The sequence below is a fragment of the Hydra vulgaris genome, chromosome 03 (assembly GCF_038396675.1).
Source record: "Hydra vulgaris chromosome 03, alternate assembly HydraT2T_AEP".
Lineage (NCBI taxonomy): Eukaryota > Metazoa > Cnidaria > Hydrozoa > Anthoathecata > Hydridae > Hydra > Hydra vulgaris.
This window is the reverse complement of record NC_088922.1, coordinates 14,538,490-14,559,387: the sequence shown is the minus strand read 5'-3', so window position 1 is coordinate 14,559,387 and position 20,898 is coordinate 14,538,490. Positions and strand designations below refer to the sequence as shown.

General features: G+C 29.7%; 2 protein-coding genes across 2 annotated transcripts in view; one reads left to right on the top strand and one right to left on the bottom strand.

Moving 5' to 3' along the window:
- The first annotated feature begins 3,838 nt into the window (after positions 1–3,838).
- On the top strand, positions 3,839–9,339 carry LOC100198375 (uncharacterized). The gene is made up of 2 exons (XM_065792416.1): positions 3,839–3,985; positions 8,502–9,339. Exon 2 carries the CDS (start codon positions 8,635–8,637, stop codon positions 9,247–9,249), a length of 615 nt encoding a protein of 204 aa, XP_065648488.1. The 5' UTR covers positions 3,839–3,985; positions 8,502–8,634; the 3' UTR covers positions 9,250–9,339.
- A 10,847-nt stretch (positions 9,340–20,186) lies between these two features.
- The window catches only part of LOC100204604 (aldehyde dehydrogenase, dimeric NADP-preferring), a 39,296-nt gene continuing 38,584 nt past the window's right edge, over positions 20,187–20,898 (bottom strand). The window contains exon 12 of the mRNA XM_065792415.1: positions 20,187–20,605. Within this exon, the coding sequence (XP_065648487.1) occupies positions 20,446–20,605 (160 nt within the window). The 3' untranslated portion in view covers positions 20,187–20,445. The remainder of the gene's footprint in view (positions 20,606–20,898) is intronic.

Sequence of the window (20,898 nt, the reverse complement as noted above, 5' to 3'; positions counted from 1 at the left end):
TAGAGAGGTGTATATTGTATTTAAATATAATTACAAAACAATTTTCATTAGTAATGAGCTGTGTTAAAAACAATATTCTCCAAACTGCTTCTTTTTTTAACAGTTTGTAACAAGAACATTGTTTGTGATGTCTTATTTTAAACAACCCTTTTTTAAACAAGCTGTTGCAAAAATTTTATTCGTTATTTTATTATGTACACTTCAATAAAATAAAATAAACCATTTAAAGTACTTATGTTTGAAGTGTCAGGGTTCTAGGGATCTAGAAACTAAAATGTTAAAACAAGCAGCTGTTGTTTTTTGTCTTGTTCGCGTTGCTTTGTAACGTTTCCAACGTGCCCGCCATGTGTTCCACCCTAAGTCTGTTTTTAAACGAAGCCGGGCTTGGGGGTGATGTTTCACCCCGAGTGCTGTTTTTCGATGAAAATCGGGGTAGATCATGTTTCACTTGGGGAGAGTGACTTTTTAATGCGAGTTGATATTTAGAATTTCGTTTGAAGCGAGGTTTTAAATTAGTTTTACTCCTTCAAAATACAAATGCACAAGAGATAATGATTTTAAAAATATTTCATGATTTAAAATATAGTTTATTATATTATAATTTTAGATATAATTAAAAAAATAATCATTTGAAATGTGTATTTGTATCATTAATTCTATGAATATAATGTCTAATTTTTGTAATCATATGAATCATAGGAAAAACTGTAAAAATGAATCCTGAATGTTTTGAACAGCAAAAAGATCAGTTTGAAAAATGGTTAAGACTAGGGTTTCTCATTTCCCATAAATTTAGCATCCCGGTATTCCCGGTGTGCAACTTATTTATCCCGGATTTTCCGGGATTATTTTTAATATAAAAACAAGCGGCTTCTGACAAATTTATCTTAGCACGCTAATCTATATTACTATATAAAATAAAATATTGTTTTAAAAAACATAAGCAATTAATTGATTTGTCACTTAATCGTGAACGAATTTTTCCCGTAAATAGACATGCGGTAGAAAAAGCTCTTTCTGATTCAATTGATGTCGGCTTGATGGTCATTAATGTGGAGTATATTCTTTCTAAACTTTCGCTACGTTTTCCAGTTGCCTCAAAAAGTTTGATTTCTTTTGTGAGGTTTTTTAAATTGCTACTGTCTTCTAGAGCTGCTTTTTCTACTTGACATTACGTTTGACATTACAAATAGTCGCATCCAATTTTTGTTCAAGTGTCAAAATACTTTTGCCTAATAAATTTGGAGCAACAGGTTGAGGTATTGACGGGTCAGAAATCATGCTTTCATTTTCACGACTCACTTCAACTAATTCATTATTTGATGAACTAGTGCAGGCATCCTCTATGTACAACCTGGTGTAAATTTTTTTTGCTGTTGCTTTTAATGCATGTTTGGACGGTAAGAGTAGTTTGGAGTTGATATTTGATTCCTGATTATAACTAATTGGGTTGTTTAAAAATTTTAGTAGTCCGATTAAATTAGCATTTCTGCGTTCTTCAATTCTCTGTTGCACAGATTGAAGCAGTTTATTAGCTATCAAAATTTTTTTCTCCGCCAAATCATCCAAGATAAATATTATAACACCTTCTACGTCAAGTAGAGTAGCATTATTTCTACTAAGTCTTTCTATTCCAACTTTTATCGGTTGCAGAGAAATTGTTATGACTTTCATAATCGCATATTCATCTTTGGAGATATTCAGAACTTCTTTTAAATTGACCATTGCTTTTAGTATACATGTCTTTACTTTAAGGAATTTTTCTAGCATTGCAACAAGACTATTCCACCTTGTTTTGACATCTAATATCAGCTTCAGTTCTTTATGAAACATAGATTTTACGTAGATTTGTAAAACGTCATTTTTAAGAGATGATTTGCGGAACATTCGAACCACTTTTCGATCCTTCTGAATTGTTAAGGCTATATTTACGCGATATTGTAAATCATCAATAAACGTAACGCTTGTTGAGCTGTATGACTCATCATTACAGTCAAAGACATCATCAAACTCATCGTAATCACTCAAACTTTCAACGGAATCTCGCAACTGCGAGATTCAATATATTTTGCTGAAGAGTCTAACCTTTTGTAAAGAATATCACATATTGCCAAATGAAGTCCGTGGGCATAACACAGCTGATGTTTAATACCACTTAGCCGTCCAAATTTTTTTATCACGGATGCTCCATCAGTGACACTAGCTATGTTGTGCTTTTTAATTGATAAATTGAAATCTGACAGTTTATTTTCAACCAAATCAACAATTTTTTCTGCAGGAAGTGATCCAGCTATTGGAGTTAATCCCAGGTTCCAAAACTTTGTTAATAAGTGTAAATTTACATTTAAACAACGTCAATTTTTTAAAGACGTATATTCGTCTAACGATAAAGAAAATCGCTACCCGCTAGATATTTCTTTTGTTATCTCTAAAACCACAGTTTGTTTAGCTGAATCATATTGTTTTTTTTAACATACTCATGGCATGGGATGGATTTTTTGGTAATAACATGCCTTTTTCAGACAATGATTTTCTAATAAGTTCACTTTTTGTTATGGCATTTATTGAGAAGCCATCCACCGTTGCTAGCTTTGACACAATTTCCTCGATAGTCTGCTGTTTAACAAACAATTTGATTTTCTTTTGCACAATTTTAATTTGCGAACCAGTATCTTCATGTTTACGCTTCATATTTAAATCCAAATCTTTATGTGCGTTTTTTAAATGACGAAGGAGATAAATATCGTTTTCATAAAGAATTCGCATTCCAGTTTAAATCTGTTCTATTTGTCAGTAGGAAAACCTTTCGCTTTTGCGCTCTCTTTAGGGATCGTCCAAAAAGTATGCCAAAAATTTTGAAAATTGATACTTCTAAGTTTCCCTCCTTCCTAAATAGTACGTACGCTTTTGAAATGGGCTATCCCCTCCTAAGAATTAAATATAATATCTTAATTATGAATATGTTAAAGTATAATAGTCTAAAAAATCTAGAGGATACGCTGAGGTGCCAAATAAACGTATCCGCTTGTTTTTTATAATATAATGTAATAGCGCGCTATTATATACAGCTAATATATATTATAATAGCGCCCTATTATATATAGCTAGAATTATTCACACCCTGTGAGTAGCGCTAGTGATGTGTCCTAACAGAGGTGCACAGAGACTTCATGACGCCCGGGCTAAGCATCCGATTTGTTAGATACCCTACCCCCACACTCACACACCTCACCATAATTAAAGTAAAAATTATAAGAATAATAAAGAGCCTCTCAAATTATTTTTAAAATTTATTTTTGACATTATACTATTATTTTAAAAAGAACGTGCTATTCATTCAAACTTAAAAACCATTGGTTATTGTATGTTATAATTGAAAAACAAACAATAATAATATAAAAACTGCCTACGTATTTTTATATTTGATCCCCCATACGCTTAAGTATGTTTTTGACCCTCTCCCTCCCCCTACTAGCGTAAGTACTTTATGGACGACCCCTTATCGGGCTTATTACAAATATGTACCTTAATAATCAGAAATAATTTCATTTCATTTATATTACGGATTAAACCGTAAAAAAAAAATTATGAAAAAAAATCAGCAATCCAAAAAAATAATTACTTTTAAACTTTCAATATCCGCAAAAATAATCATTTTAAAAACTTTCAATATCCATACTTGGGTATGCGTGTCAAACTCGGGGTTCCTACCCGGAGTTCGGCACCCCAAGCCAGGGGTAAAAACCAAACTCAGAACACATGCTGAAATACTGTATCTACGAGTTTGGTTTTTACAACAGTATCTAAGCATCGCGGACACGTCGGAAAAGATTGCGTAAGGAAATATTGCGTAAAAAAACTTGCGTTTTGTTACATCAGAAACGTATTTATTTGTTATATTATTACATCAGCTATTCAGCATAAAAGTATATATTATACTTTTAAAGTGTTGATTTACAAAATTTAAGAATTTTCTGAATTAAAGGTGAGCTTATGTTTTTTAAAATATCTTAGCTTTTATTCTAATGTTAATAGGAATATGCGAAAAAAATATTATTATGTTTTGATGTCCACAAGTATATAGATTTGTAGAAATTATTGATATGCAAAATCGCTAATTGAATCAGTTATTCTAATTCTTCTAAGTGTATGCTATCTTCCATATTTGAGTTCATTAATTGACAATGAGTTAGCATAAACAAAATCATTGTACCTGAAAATAAATAAAAACTAAAAAACTATATAAAATATAAAAATATAAAAACGTAAAATATGAAAATATAAAAACGTAACGTAAAATATGAAAATATAAAAACGTTATATAAAAATTTATTATATATATAAATTGTTATATAAAACAAATACTTACGTATTTTATAATTTCTTATTTTTTTTCAGGTACGATGATTTTGTCTATGTTAACTCATGTCAACTAATATTAACTCTTTTTTTTTTATTAATAAAGGTAAATGAAAATATAAAATAAGTAAGCATTTAACAATTTCATTGTTAAATGAAAATCTATAATATATATTATATTTTTATCTATAATATATCTATTATATATAATAGATTTTCAGTTAACAATGAAATTGTTAAACACATATTTTACAAAATAATATTGCAATGAAAATATTTTTTTTTTTGCTTCTCATTCTAACTTCAGTTTCTTGTAAAAAATAATACACCTTTTACTAGTGAGAAACAAAATATATCAGCACATATTTCTCAAACAATAGTTCATGAATCAAGATTTGATCTCAAAAAAATGATTAAATGAAAGTTATTTGATCTAAAACCTCTTTTCCTATAAAGCAAAATTGTTTCAGGCAATATTTTTTATTAATAAATTCTGTCTTGCCTAAATAACTTTCATAAAGCATTTATTTAAAATAAGTCATAGTGGTATGCTTGCATAATGGATTGAAAATATTAAATACATTTAGGAAAATCCTGTAAATTTTATAATTTTTTGCAACTATTATTACACAATCTTATTTTACAACTGATTGTGGTGCAGCTAAATTTTGTGAAATTGTGAGAATCAGTTGCATCTTGAAAAAGATCTATTTCTTTTATAGAAAGCATTTGTTAAAAGCAATTCATTTAGCAGCTCACAGTAAGAAGCATTAAAGCAGTATAAAATATCTACAAAAGGTTTATAGAAGCTTTAAAACAGTATAAAACTTTATAAGTATAAAGCTTTAAAACAGTATAAAGCTTTAAAACAGTATAAAATGTCTATAAAATGTTTATAGAAGCATTAAAATGCTTGATGAGATTACAAACACGTTAAATAAAAATGTCTTCAAAGTCAAAAGATGTGAAATTTTTCTTCATTTTCTTTTTGGGCGCAGTTAAACTTTTTATAGGAAAAAACTGCCTGTTCGATTGATTCGGACATACCGTGACTACCATGCAAAACATCTTGATGGCCACTTCTGTAATACTGCAATTAGAATCAACTTGTTTTGCCAAGCAGTAATTGTCAAAGTTCATATTTTGGACTTATAAGATTCAGAGGTGTTTGTAACAACACTGCGCTGTGTAAGTAAATTTTACTAGAAACTTGTTTTTTTTTTTCTTTAGCTTAATTGCAGCTAGAAATCAGGATTTACAGAGTCTGTTCTATCTTTGCCTTTTGCCTTAGAAGAGCTACTGTAACAAGTTCACACGACTTTTTTGAACAGCACCACAATTTTTTTTTCACGCGCATAAAAATTCATGCCTCACAATCTTTTAGTTGTGCATAAAAAAAGTTATAGTGCCTTTGAAAAAAAAAGTGTGATTTCTGTTAATGTCTTTCCAAAGCAGAAGGAATCAATTGTAGCTATTGGTTATGAATAAAATTTAATACAGTAGAATGGATGGAAAATGATGATTTGAAACTAACCATAATGACAATGGAGACATTCAAAATAGTTGTATTATTTATTTATTAGTAATATTTTATGACCATTAGATGGTCTTATCATCATCCGTCATACATTAGATGGTCTAATCATCAGACTATTAAACTAAATATTTTTGCAAAAAATGTTTCAAAAAATTTGTTAAAAGAAAACATTGTATGATGTCAATTTTTGATCTGAATAATCTTATGTAGGTGAAACTGGTTTGAAAATGTCCACTAAACAACTTAAGTCAACTCAGGACGGGAAATGAAGTAATTCTGGTGTACCTGACCATAACAATTTTTGTCAGGAAATATTTACTGGACTTGCTAAAGTTTGAAATGCCAAAGATACTGAACTGCCAAAGTTTAAGCACTGACCACTAATAAAGAAAAAAAAATTAAATACTCCTTGCACATTCTATCTGATTCAATTGATGTATGTACACTCCTTACATAGTCTACTTATTTCAGTCAATTTATGTACACCCCTTGCATGTTCTACCTATTTTATAAGATCTATTTACACTCCTCTCATGATCTATCTAAGTGATGTATACTTCACAGCACCAATCTCTAAACTAATCAGTCAATAAAACAAAACAAAAATGAAACAAATAAAGTTAAAAAATTAAATAATAACAGTGTAAAATTAAATAACTTATGACGGTATAAATTAAATAATTTATGACGGTATAAAACATTAAAGAAATGAAAGCAAACACATTCTGTATTTTAAAAAAAAGATTTAAGTTTTTTTTTTTTAATTTTTATTGAATTTTTAATTTTATTTTAAATGTTGTTTTTAATTTTTTCCAGTTATAAGATAGTTTTCAATTATCTTATAACCTGCTGTTGCAAAGGAGTGCAGCTACATCAATAGAGGGTTTGGAATTAGGCAGCAATCTTTTTTCTCATTCTTCATTTTTTTTCTTCTTTTTCTATAAAAGCTATAAAGAGAAGTAAAACTAGTAAGCAATTTCTGATCTATATCTTTATTTAGCAATTAAAATTTTTGTTTTTTTTGTTTTACACTAATTTACTCCCAACATGGCAACAAAGAGTAGTGTTGAAAAGCAAGAAAATGATTGACAGAAGACTTAAAATGCTGTAAATTGCATGAGTTAGGCAAATATGAAGATAGGAAAAAGTTCTATTGATGTTAATGGAAAAAAACTAGACAAAAAAGTTATTAGAACTTGAAAGAAAAAGTAAAAGGATGCACTTTATGAATTAACAAGTCATGGTAGACTAAGTTTTGGTTAATGAAACAAGAGATAATAGCTTGTTTGTACAGCAACCAGAGAAAAAGATGTTACCTTACGACAATTTAATATTAGAAGAACCAGCCTAAATATGACAGCAGTATTCCATACATAAATAATAAGAGATTTGTAGTGGTAGAGAATAGAATCAAGAATGAGAAAATAGCAATAAAGAGAAGCAACCTTAATAGTTGCTAACTTTGCAAAGGATTGTATATACTGTTTCCATGAGGGTCAGTAGTGAATGATAATACAAAAAAAGGCAATGTAGAGGACGCAGTAAGAATGTCTCATCCCTTCCATTCGTCAATACAGGAATATCAACAAAATTAAAGTAATTGTTACCAGTTTTGTTAGGGTTGGAATTCAAAAGCCACTGCAAATTCTGAGCTGTCACAGAAATGAGATCAGATCCAAGACCAGCTGCTTGTTATAAGCAAAGGAAAAGAGGAAACTTTTTTTCAAGACAGGTATACTTTTTTGTCAGACTATTAAGTTGTCAGCAAAAAGGCCTCTTTAGACGTAAGATTGTCGGGAAGATCATTAAAGTAGTCTCAGATAATTCAGTTTTGCTAGTGTTACCTTTAAACTAAATAAACATCTGAACCAGACTTTTTTTCTTGGTTTTTCATTACTTATTAAGTTTTAAAATTGGAGTATAGGTTTCTTTTCTTTATTAGTGTTATATTTTCTTTATTAGTATTATGTTTATAGCGCATACTAAAAGACGTGACGTCGTTTTCCTTCGTTTAATGCTTGACGGTTCAGCGAACTATATATATTAATTACGTTCTATCATTAATTCTATCAATGCATTTAACTTACTTCATTATCTATATTATATTATGTTATTGTAGTGACTTTATATTCTTGATTAAAGCCTAATATTTAATATTATTCGTAGTATAATATTGTATTTTATTGCGAGTTAACAACAATTACTATCAGCTTAGCTTAACAGCTTCGTAGTATAAGCAGTGATCATAATCATAGTCTTAGGTTTAAATTTAAAAAAAAAAACCTAAATTCCTAATAAAAAATAGCTCAAATTTTTTTCTTCTGTTTGCTTGTTTATTAACTTTTTGTAATTTATAACAATTTAATGTTGTTTTTTTTTAATGTAACTGTTTATCAAAGCTATAATTTAAAATCTCTGAGTACCGAAATCGTTTTGCTCTTAACCTTCATTCTTAGTATTATTATTTACATAATAATATACATAAGTTATAATGTTTTAATCTAAATTGTTTTAAAGCATCCAAACGCAATAAATTTTGTTTTTGATGTTAAATTTCTAGCTTTTACTTTTCTAAACTAAATTTTTTTTTTCCTTCAATTTTTAGGTTAAATTCACATTTGTTTCAAATATAGAAGACTAACGAACAATGAGATAGCTTACCAGCAAACATAAAATGGCATTCTGCTGGTGTGCAATAACCTTCACAAAAGCGAATGCAAATATAAAAATTATGCGATATGGCTCTTATCAAACATTCAAGACCATTAAAAACCATGCATGAAAATTTCAGCGGTGATTTAACTAAGCTCAATGATTATATCCTAAACAATATTATTGGTGGAAAAAAAGTTCATTCTAACATCAGTGGGCGAAGAGTTCAACAACATCATTATTTGCAGTTGGTTAAAAATATTTCAAATATATCGAACAATCAAGCCTTCATACTAGATAGTGATGTTTGTAACAAATTTATGCTTTCGATTTCACCAAATGGCGGCCCTTACTTTGGTGGATGTTTTCTTTTTTTTTTTAACCTTCCTTTAAATTATCCTAATGCACCTCCTTTAGTACAATGCCAGGGGCACATTTATCATCCAAACATTGATGACGATGGTGAAGTTTGTATGAGTGTATTAGATGAGTGGCGTAATGACTCAAATGATTTATTAGACTGCGTTCAGGGTTTATTAAACTTGTTCCATCATCCAAATTTAGAAGATCCTTTGAGTCCATACTTTTCTCCTAATGAGTTGGATAAAACTTCATTTGAATCAAATGTGAAGTTGTCAATGAGTGGCGGTGTAATTGATGGCGTTGTATTTGATAATGTTTTACGCTATGATGTATTTTAGCAATTTGTACATTTTTTAAAACAATTGTTTATTTTTCTTTCTCAAACATGAGAAGGGTGATTATTTTGAGTTTCATAATTAATTCATATATTTCAAGTTTTTAAATCTTAGCCTATTTGCCACTGCCCAAACCTAGGGCAATAAAAATACATATCGTCGATTTTGTGCGCGATCTAAGGGGGCATCCCTTCTTCGCCTTAACTACACCGAGTACGAGTCCGTACTCGGTGTAGTTAAGGCGATTTACAAACTATTAAAATTCTTTTGAAATTCACATGATTTTATCAGCGTATTATGTCCAAACAAGAGCTTTAGGTGTTGTTTTTTTTTTTTTTTTGCTTCAGGATTTTTAACATTTAAAGAAACTTGTTTTTTTATATATAATTTTTAAAACCTTTTTACTACCGTAAACCATTTGCCAGACGGTAGTTGTAATTTTAGTAAGCCAAGCAGTAATTAATGTACTTAACAATTGTTTTATGTTGATGTCAAGGAAAAAGTAGGCTCAAATGGAAGGGGGAAAAATGGCAAAATGTAAAGATGTTCCACTTGCATTGTCTGTCAGTAAAACCGATGTAAATGAGACTTTTTTTATGCTAGTCCACTTAAAACTTACCCATTAAAACAAAATAAAATACTAAATGGGTGTTTTTTATGAAATAATGTTATTTTATTTTAGCAAAAATAAATTAATGTGAAATTAGGCTGTTGTTTTTATTAAATATTAAAACAAAACAGTGCTTTTTGAATTGCACTGTTTTGTTTTAATATTTAATTTTAAACTTTTACAAAAAAACGCATTCAAAGTTACCCCATTTGTGGGGTAACTTTGAACGACTATTTAAATTAATATTATACAAAATTCTTTAATTTTTTATATTATTTTGAATTTGAATTATGTAAGAGTCAATCTTAGCCCTTATATTCATTTTTTTAAATTTCGAATATTGGTTATAATGTAGGAAGAGCAAGTAAAAATATCTCAAAAACTTTCAAAGTAACCCCCGGTTTACGGTACTCCTAATAGTGAATCTAAAGAACACCATTTTGAAGTTGTTAGATCAATTTCGCTCATGTGGTTGTCAAAATACAATATTTCTATCAGTTTTCTCAAAAATTACTACAATTCCGACTTAGAAAGAGCCTATATTTAAGAAAAATTGCCAATAAACGATCAGAGCAGATCGTATTATTGAACTATGTTGTTCATTTCACCTAAAAAACGTAATAATTTAAAATCTAAATTAAATTTCAACAAGCGTTTGTGAATTTAAGAAGGTTCATTTAAAAAAAAAAGAATCTTCGGTGTGGGTTTTTTCGCTATAAACATTTTTTTTTTATGATACCGCAAAATTTATCATTTTACTTAAATTCGTCTTTTCATAATTCACAGATCATTTAATGAAACTATGTCGTTGTCATCAAAATATCATACAGACGCTGTAATATTTTAAAATTATAAAAATAAGTAAAACTAATGATTTAGGAACCCCTCCTCTATTGTACGTATCGTTATTAGGGTGGAGCAATTTTCATAGAAAAAAAATAAATTTAAAAAAGAACATTTCTGAGGCGCGAGTGGTGTTTTATTATTAGTTAATACAGGAAAATAATTGTTTTTTGGGATTTTGGATTTGGATGAGTTCTTGAGGTTTCACTCGGACACAAAAATTTTGGTTGGTTGTAATATTAGTGAAGTTGTTTTTTTCAGAACTATGCCAACCGGGTATTCAAAAGACGCAGAACTATACGCTTATTTTGAAAATATTTATTTTTAATCAAAATGAAAACAAAAAAGTATAATTTTTTAAGTTAAAAACCCTCTATTCTACACAATTCGCGACGTTAGAATTATCTTAATTTATCTCCACATTTTGAAAAAATTGAGTTATTGATTGATTGATTTTCCTCGAAATAAAATTTTTGAGGTTAAAAAATATCATTAAGTAAAAAGTTGCGGAGAAAAAATAAATTGTGAAAATGTTTTTATACGCCGTCTCCTAAAGTTTTTATTTTTTAAATCGTTTTTTCTCTAAACTCATAAATGTGGAGATGAAACAAGATTATTCTAACGTCGCGAATTTGCAAAAAAAAGTGCAATTTTCGGTACAATCTTGCAACTTTTTTTTGATAAAAAATTTCCGTACAGTAAAATTTATATTTTCGAAGCTTGTATTTTATTTTACGTCTTTTGAGTACCAAGCTGCGATTTTTTGTATTATTTCTTAATCACCTACTGAAATAATTTTACAAGGTAAAAATACAAAAAATAAATATAGTAAAAATTTGAAAAGAAGAAAAAAAGGTTATTTTCTTGAATGTTTATTTCAAGAGTTTGCTTGAAAATGTTTCTCCGTTTTTATATATTCTACCATGCTATTGAGGACTTTAAAGTTCTCTCAATATCTTTTGAGATTTTATCATTGAAAACCGCAAAGTGGTTTCATCAGGAAACTTTAAAAATTTAAATTCCTTGAGAAAAAAATATTACGAAAATGCGTAAAGTTTGGACAGTAGCAAATAAATATGTTTTATGACGTATTAAGCACAAGAACTTATTAAAAAATTTTTTTTTTATTTTACGAAAAGAGCAACGATTAGAAACATAGGTAAACTTAATTTCAATTATTCTTAAAGTCACTCCAACCTAACCGTTAAGCCTTCAACGATCGCCTATGTGTTCGCATTTATTTCAAAGTTACTATATTCCCTTCGCTTTTCCCAAACACATACGTTTTTCAAAACTTTAAAAAACAAAAAAAAAAGTTATTTAATTTCTCTGATATACAACGTAATATTGATTTAAACTCGTGAAATTTTATGCTTTTCTTTTAAAAAAAGTAATCAAGTTTTAGGAGAAATAGAGAAAATGTCACTAAAAACATTGAGCTTTAAAAATGTCTGTGTGGAAGTCGTAAAATGAAAATAAGTCTTTTTTTAAATATCTTTGCTTCCAACAAGGCTGCAAGCAGCCACTAATTAAAGTTGGAAATTACTGAAAGAGAAAAGATGAAGATTGTAGAGCAAGATAACGATTGACGGACGACTTAAAAGATTGCAAATTATATGAATCAGGAAAGCAAGATGAAGGAAGCGAATTCCAAAGAGCTGATGTTCGAGGAAAAAAACTAGACGAATAAGCGTTTTTGGAGCACTTAGGAACAGTCACAGAAAAAGGATGATACTTAACTGAATGACGAGTAACACGAGAATAAATTATAGTAGATGGCACTAGAGACGCTAGCTCTTTAGAGCAGTGCCCATTATAGTATTTGTAGAAAAGAGAAAAAGAAGCAACATTACGACAATGTGATAATGGTTGGAGGTTGGCTGCAAGAGCAGGTCCAACTATGTTTACAATGCGTTTTTGCACCTTGTCTTAAAGAGAAAGGGCATCATTAGAAGATCCACCCCAGATATGGCAACATTATTCCATACAAGGCCGGATTTGAGATTTATGGAGATAGAGAATATAATCTGAAGTAAGAAGTGTCGAGTTCGATTAAGAGATGCAACCTTAGCAGATGCTAATTTTGCAATAGATTTGATATATGGTTTCCAAGAAAGATTGGAAGTAAGAGTTAATCCTAGAAGATGAAGAGTGGTTGACTCATCGAGTACATTACCGTTCATATATATAGAAACATTTAAATTATTGCAATAACCATTGGCTAAAAAAAATTGAGTTTAATCTGAATTAAAGTTCACCAGCCACTGTGAGACCCATGCTGTAGCAGAAGTGAGATCATTTTCAAGCTCAAATGCCCCCTCCAAGCAATCAGAGAGTGTTGGTTTCTTATCATGACAAGAATAAATGGTAGTATCATCAGCAAACAATGCCACCTTAGATGTGAGAATATCTGGAAGATTTTTAATGTAAATTAATAAGAGTATAGGGCCAAAAATAAAAACTTGAGGAACCGTGGAGTTACAAAAACCCCTGAAGTTACAGAATAAGAAGAAGAGTGCTGTCCATCGAGGACAACTTTTATACTAAGATTGGAAAGGAAGGATTCAATAATCTTGCAGATGTTACCAGATACACCGTAAGAAGAAAGCTTATGGAGAAGACCAACATGCCAAACTTTATCAAAAGCTTTTGAAAGGTCAAGAGCGATGACCTTAACCTCTCCACCATTATCTAATGCACGATAAAACCTATCAGCTATTACTGTTCGCAGATCAGCTGTTGAACGAGGAAGAAGTTAGGAACAAGGAGAAGTTATTAGATTCAAGATGATAGATTAAGTGTTTGTTATTTAAAGATTTAAAAACCTTGCTTATGATAGGAAAAAGTCTAATGGGACGGTAGTTAGACGAATCAGATTGCTCTCCAGAATTTTTAAATGTAGGGATAACAGATGCCGCTTTCCAGCAGGCTGGAAAGCAAGACTCTAATAAGTACTTGTTGAATACTTTTGAGAGTATAGACGACAGCTCCGGAGAACACTTCTGCAAGACAATAACAGGTATGTTGTCCGGGCCACAAGCTGTAGATGAGTCTAAGTAAAAAATTACTTTAGATACAGAAGCTGGAGTGATACGAATGTCAAGCAATGGATTAACCTGTTTGACAATAAAATCAGGTAAAACGCAATTAGTGGAATCAAGAAATGATATTGACGAAAAGTTTTTAGCAAAAAATTCAGCTTTATCTTTAGGTGAGGTGACAAAGTCTGAACCATACCAGAGAGGTGGAATTACAGATTTGCCCTTATTATTGCTACTACTAAAGATTTTCTAGAAGTCACGAGAACCTAATTTTTGTGATGAAATACGAGATTTAATGACCTGAGAATAGCGGGTTTTGGCGTTAGACAAAACATTTTTACAATGGTTTCTAGCAGTAATAAATAGACGTCTGTTTTCTGGAGAATTGTTTTGCTGATAGATATGAATGTAACGGTTTCGATTGGCAATCGCAACAGCAGAATGTGAAAAAAACCATGGAGGAGAGTGAGGCCTTGACCTGAAATAGTCGAGAGGAAACAAAAGATTCCATGTCAGCCTGAAACCACAAAATTATGTAAAAAGTACATTTGTCAACAGGAAGACGAAAGATTTCTACACAAGGGCCATCACGGAGAAAATCACGGAAAGAGTCCCTGTCAGCTTTAAGGTAGTTGTATGTGGTACAATGATATGCGGACTTAGATGATGAATTAGAATAAGATATTGTTTTAGAGAGATCAAACTGTGATCAGAAGCACCTTAGGGTAAATGTGGAGAAACAGAGCACTTACTAGGATCAGAAACAATACATAAGTTGAGTAGAAAAAGTAAATAATTAGGGTTGTCTGGAAAGCGAGTTGGAAAGTTGACTATTTGAGTTAGGGATTGAGAAAAGCAAAAGTTGTGGGCTTTAATGCCTGCATAGTCACTGACACTAGAGCCAAGGCATTCAGTCTGATGAGCATTAAAGTCACCGACAACAATAATATTGGCTGATGGATAAAGAGAGAGGGCTTGGTCAATATGATCAGATATAACATCAAAAAGAGTGCAGACTTGAGAGGAAAGAAAGTGATATAGAACAAAGAGAAAGGCGATAGAGTGAAGTGGTGCTAAACAATAGCACATAAAAGAATAGTCTGTGGATTCAAACCTAGTTTCACGACAAATGGGTGAATTCTTACGAATGTAAATGCCCAGACCAAGCATGTGATTATTAGAGGCTTTACGAATTAAAGGAAGATAACCATCGACACTAAGATTACAAGATTAGACAGCTGAGCTCAAATTTGTCTCACAAAGAGCAAGTAGGTCTGGTGAACTTTGCAAGAGATAAGACTCAACAGAAGCAATTGCCTCATTACTATTAATAAACCCCAAGCCATAACAAAGGGCTGCAAATGTGGCCTTAGCAATGCACACCAAAAGTACAAACAGGGCAACCATCCATAATAATTTGATATTTTTTAGCTATTGATGGAATTAGCCTCTCTGAGAGCTACCTTATAGTTTGGGAAACCTGACTACCAGCCGGCCTTAGAACCATAAAACTGAGTTTTATGGTTCTAAGCTATACCCTCATTAGGAGTTAATAGAATGAGTTGCCTAGTCATAAAAACAGAGATACAAGCAAAATCCATCCATTGAGTCAAGAAGGTTCAGCATTCAACATCCTAAACTGGAAACAATGTATTAAAAATACACCTGCGCCAGCCTAATAGATGAAGAAGGGGTGCGAGGCTGGTCAACAGATTGAATCTTTTTATCCTTTAAGTCTTTGCCTAGGAGGCCTTCTACAAGACAATTTTTGTAAACTTCAGTAGGTTAAGAAGGCAATTATATTATTATATCTTTCAAAAAAATTAAAACTAATATAAAATCTCCTATAAAATAAAACAGTTTGCCTTATTAATTAGACACACTGTTTCGTTTTTTAAATTAATTACTTCTCAGAGGTAAAACAAATATTTAAATTATATTTAATTATAACTCAACTCTGTTAGGGTTTATCAAAAAATTTATGGAAGTTACAATGATAAATATTGAAAAACTAATAACCACCAAACTGGAAGAACAAAAGAAAGGTATTCTTAGTGAAACTATCAACCTTTTAAAAAAACAAGGAAAAGATATTTAGCGTTATCATAAGTGAAAATCTTAAAATAAATAACATATTGGCTTGACAAACTTGAAGCACGAGTTCAATAAAAGCAAATCGAAGGTTATAATAATTGAGAAAGACATCAAAATTTCTTTAAAAAAATATCGGAAAACTAACAGTCTGATGGCCAGGGAAATTAACAATTTAAAAAAATATATTGACCTTGAAAATCGTTCACGTTGTAACAACCTAAGGATTGATGGCTTAAATGAGCTGCCCATGGATTCTTGGAATGACTGAACAAAGAAAGTTAAAAATCTATTTAAAAACAAACTGGGAATCTCTTAAGACGTAATAATTGAAAAAACTCAACGCCTTGAAAATAAATAAGATAAATCTCCAAGAACTATAATTATTAAACTAGTAGACTTCCAAAATAAAAATAAAATCTTAACGCTATCAAAAAAACTCAAAGGAACCGAAATATTCATTAATGAAGATTAAACGAACGAAACCATGGAAATAAGAAAAAAAGCTTTGGGAAGATGTTAAAAGATTTCGAAAGGAAGGTAAATTTGCTATTATCAAATATGATAAAATATTCGTCAGAGATTTTTGTAAATAATTTTAATTTTATCAAAGTACTTAATCGAGATTTGTGAAATATTCTGTACATTTTTTTATTATGCAAGCACGTTTTAATTTACCGCACTTTACACAAATACTAACGAAAACAAAAACAAAACAAAAGATTTCGAAACACTGCGTTGCAACGTCAACAAAACTGCTAATAATATTTTACTGAATGATTTTTACGAATCTGATGCGCAAATTTTTCTTAGAAATAATTTCGATTCGAAATACTTTGAAACAGAAACTTTTAAAAAGGCTCCTGGGATAGACGACATTTGTAGCTATATAGTTGTAAATGTGTTTCTGGAGATAAAACAACCAATCTATGAAATATTTAAATCTTCAATTATTACAGGATCTGTACCGAATAAATTAAAAAAGGTAACACTAATATTAAAAACCAGAGATTCATTTACACTAAATAACTACAGGCCTATCTCAGCTCTTCCTGTATTTTCAAAACTTTTGAAGAGAGTAATACAATACACTGTATAAATATCTAACAGATAACAAAATCCTAAATGAAAAACAGTTTGGCTTCCAAAAGCAACATTCAACCGAACACGCAATTCTTGATCCTATAAATAATATAAATGACTCCTTGGAAAACAAAAAATACGTCCTTGGAGTCTTTGTTGATTCATCAAAGGCGTTTGACACGCTATCTTAATTAGGAAAATGGAAAAGTATGGGGTAAAAGGTGTTGCACTAAACTGGTTCAAAAATGGGACATTTTTTTCCATTCTTGCACCTTTTTTGTTTTTTAATATACATACACGATCTTCCTAAACCCTCAAGTAAATTGTCATAATGTTCGCAGACAACACTAATTTATTTTATCCATCCTCATCAATAACAGAACTTTATGAAACTACAAATACTGAACTTGAAAAAAAAACTAAATTTCTAGGGATACTTATTGATTAGAACATCTCATGGAAATAACATAAAGATATATTAAATACCAAAATATCAAAAAACATTAGTATCCTCTACAAAGCTAATTCTATACTGTCTTCTGATAATTTAAAGTTCCTATACTTCTCGTTCATACAAAGCTACTACATATACGCCAATGTTGCATGGGCGAGTACTCATAAATCCAAACTAACCACACTATATCGAAAACAAAAACATGCTGCAAAAATAGTTTTTAATAAGGATATACTCTCGCTTGCTGAGCCACTTTTAAAAAATTTGAAAGCATTAAATGTATATCAAACTATTCTAAAATTTGTCCAAGTCCAAGTGAGCATAAATAACAAATTTTAGAATATCAAAATATTCTAAAATTTGTTATTTATGCTCACTTGGACTTGTTCCTTCTCACTTGGACTTGTTCCTTCTCACTTTTCAAAGAATTTCTTCCAAAATAGCAAAAATAGATACCATACCAGAGGAACAAAAATCTTCAACGTACCTTTTAAAAAAACTAATCTCTCGCGCTTTTGCATTCCGTACCGTGGTCCTTGTCTATATAACAAATTAATATCCATAAATACTTAACTGGAAAAATCGAATAACTTAAATACTCTGAAAACTTTATTAAAAGATCTCATTTTAAAGATCTTAATGAATTTTTATTAACCCCAACACATTTAAAACTATGCACAAAACAAACTTTTTTCCGAAACCAACGTAAACTCTAATAACTCTAAAAAACTCAAAAACAACAGCAATAACAAAAAAACAAAAACAATCAATAGGCTTATTTATCAACACTTGAACGACTATATATTACCTATTTAGCAAATCGTGTACCTACTTATATTTACGTGTATTGAATTGAAGTAAAATTAAAAAAATTAAAAACTTCTTTTTGTCTGCATTCATTGTTTTTTGCATTTTGGATTTTTATTTTCATTCTGCCGAAAATTGATAACATTTTTTTTTTTTTAAATATAAACTTATTTTGAATTGAAGTATTCAAAAATATTAGTTGGGGAGAGTGTGTATGAAAGAGCCAGGTTTTGAAGGAGCCAATACCATTATTTCTAACTTACTGGCATCCGATCCTTATTCAACTCTTTGTGTGGCAACACTGGATACCTGTAACCCACAAAAAATGTACAGTTCTACTAAAATAAATAGCGTCCTAAGGGAGCACTAAAGATTTTGAAAATGAAAAGTAATTTTTAGGTGGTTTACTTATTTATTTTTAAGATTAAGTGCAATGCTTTATTTGATAAAAGAAACATGCTGCATTCTTATATATATATTTGCCCTTCATTTACACACAAAATGTTAGATTAAAGCTTTTGTCAAAATTGTTTAACTTAAGGTTATGTATTTAACCAAACAATTTTTTGAAAGAGCCGACTGTTTATGCTATGAATAAGCCGACTTTTTTATTTACTTTTTTTTTTATACTAAATGATCGTTTTGGACTTTAACGACTTCGTATATTTTTTGTAATGCTTCATTGAGCTTATTCTATCGAAATTAGTTGTTTTAATGACTTTTCCTGAAGTTGTAAAACATAGCTCCGTTTGAATTTAAAATAATATTTAATAAAATTTTTAAAGTCAAAGTTCTGAAAAATTCATATTTTTTTTTTAAAGTTTAAATAATTTTTAAAATTTTTTTTTGTAATGTTTGATTCATTTTATTATATTCTATTATGTATTTATTATATTATTATGTATTTTTATTATTATGTTATTTCAATGTTCTCATTTAATATTTTTATCATTAAGAGAAGTTGTTATTCCTGAAATTGTAAGGTCTTATTTAAAATCAGGACCTAGAAAGAATTTAAAATCTAAGGATCGTATAATGGCCTCTGCTATAATCACAGACACTCTTTGAAACAAAAAAATATACACAAAAAAAAAGTATGATTCTATTGATTCTAGTGGTACCATATCGTTGCACAATGATGCAAGCTCCAATGATATAATAGATTTATCAGAAATAAAAAAACAGAATGTTTGTGAAGAGGATGATAAAAAATCATTGTATTGAATGTAATAGACAATATGGTAAGACCAACAAAGAATGGTACCAGTGCAAGGTATGTGAAGGATGGACACATGAATCTTGTGGCTTCAAAGGTGTCATTAACTTCTTCTGCCAAAAATGTTTCTGATGTTTTTGTAGTTTTTGATTTTGTAGTTCTTGATTTTGAATAATTTGTATAACTATTATTAAAGCTGTTTTATCATTAATTATCATAGAGTTATAAAACTTTAAGTACAATCTGATTTTTAGAAGTCTATTTAACAGTTTAATATTTTTAAAAGACTTGATAGTGTTCAAAAAAAAGTTACGGCTGATAGTCGTTCGAAAAAAGTTACGGCTTATTCATGGCACAGAGGTGGCTCTTTCATTGACACAATGTTATGAAAGAGCTGTTTTCTTTCTTTTTTTAAAACAGGTGTATGATAGATTATTAGCATTGTTATCCGACTTATTTTAGTCTTAAAATATTAACCAATAATGTAATTATTAAATTAAAAAAAAAAGTTATTATAATTGAGTTTTTTTCACGCCATTTTACAATTGGCTCTTTCATACACACTCTCCCCTAACGCAAAGCGGTTTCTTGATGACAAGACCATCGGTCTTCTGCAAGTCTTCCGCGTTCTTTAAAGTAATTTCTAATACTTTACAGTTTTATTTTATATATTTTTGGTATAACGTAACTTTATGATTTTTTTTTTAATCTTACTTACTCTGTAAAGATTCTATGATATATTAAGAATTTGTAAAGATTAAAGATTAAATATATATTTAAAAACAAAATACAAAATTTGTAATGACAATATAAACTTTATATATTATGCAATATCAATTATCAATTAAAAATAATATAAAAATATATTTATTCATGTTGTGTTAACACATGTATACATGTTACAATTTAAAGATGTTGTGTTTTAAGCAAATCACAGAATAGGAAACGCAAATTTATCACTTAGCCAAAAAAATTACAAATACGAACTTTCTTAAGATCCTCAAAATTTATTCATGTACATTGCATCAAATAATGAACTTTGACAGTTTTACGATTAAAACATCGCAAGCGCTTTTAGTACACACGTAACAATAAGTGCCAAAAGCGAGACATGAAATAAATTGAAACGAAAGCGACGTTTTAAACTTGGTCTCAACAACGACTGAACCCAACGTATAACAAACCAGTTTTCGTCATAAGGTGGGTATCGAATACTAAATAAATTGAAAAAAAATTTTAAAATAGTAAAATCTATTTTTTAATAAAAATATGCAAAGATAACGTATTTAAAGCCAAGTAACTGATTTATGCCCTTATATTAATTAAACCTTAGGGGCTAAATTATAATGTTATGTTCGATTTTTAACTTGAATATTTAATCGTGTATATAATTTATTACTCAGACCACGTTTTATTAAACATATATTTTTTATAGTTAACAATTATTAAAGCACTTACGTCATAAACATTTGATTGAAAATATTTAGTAATTTTTTAACAAAATTTC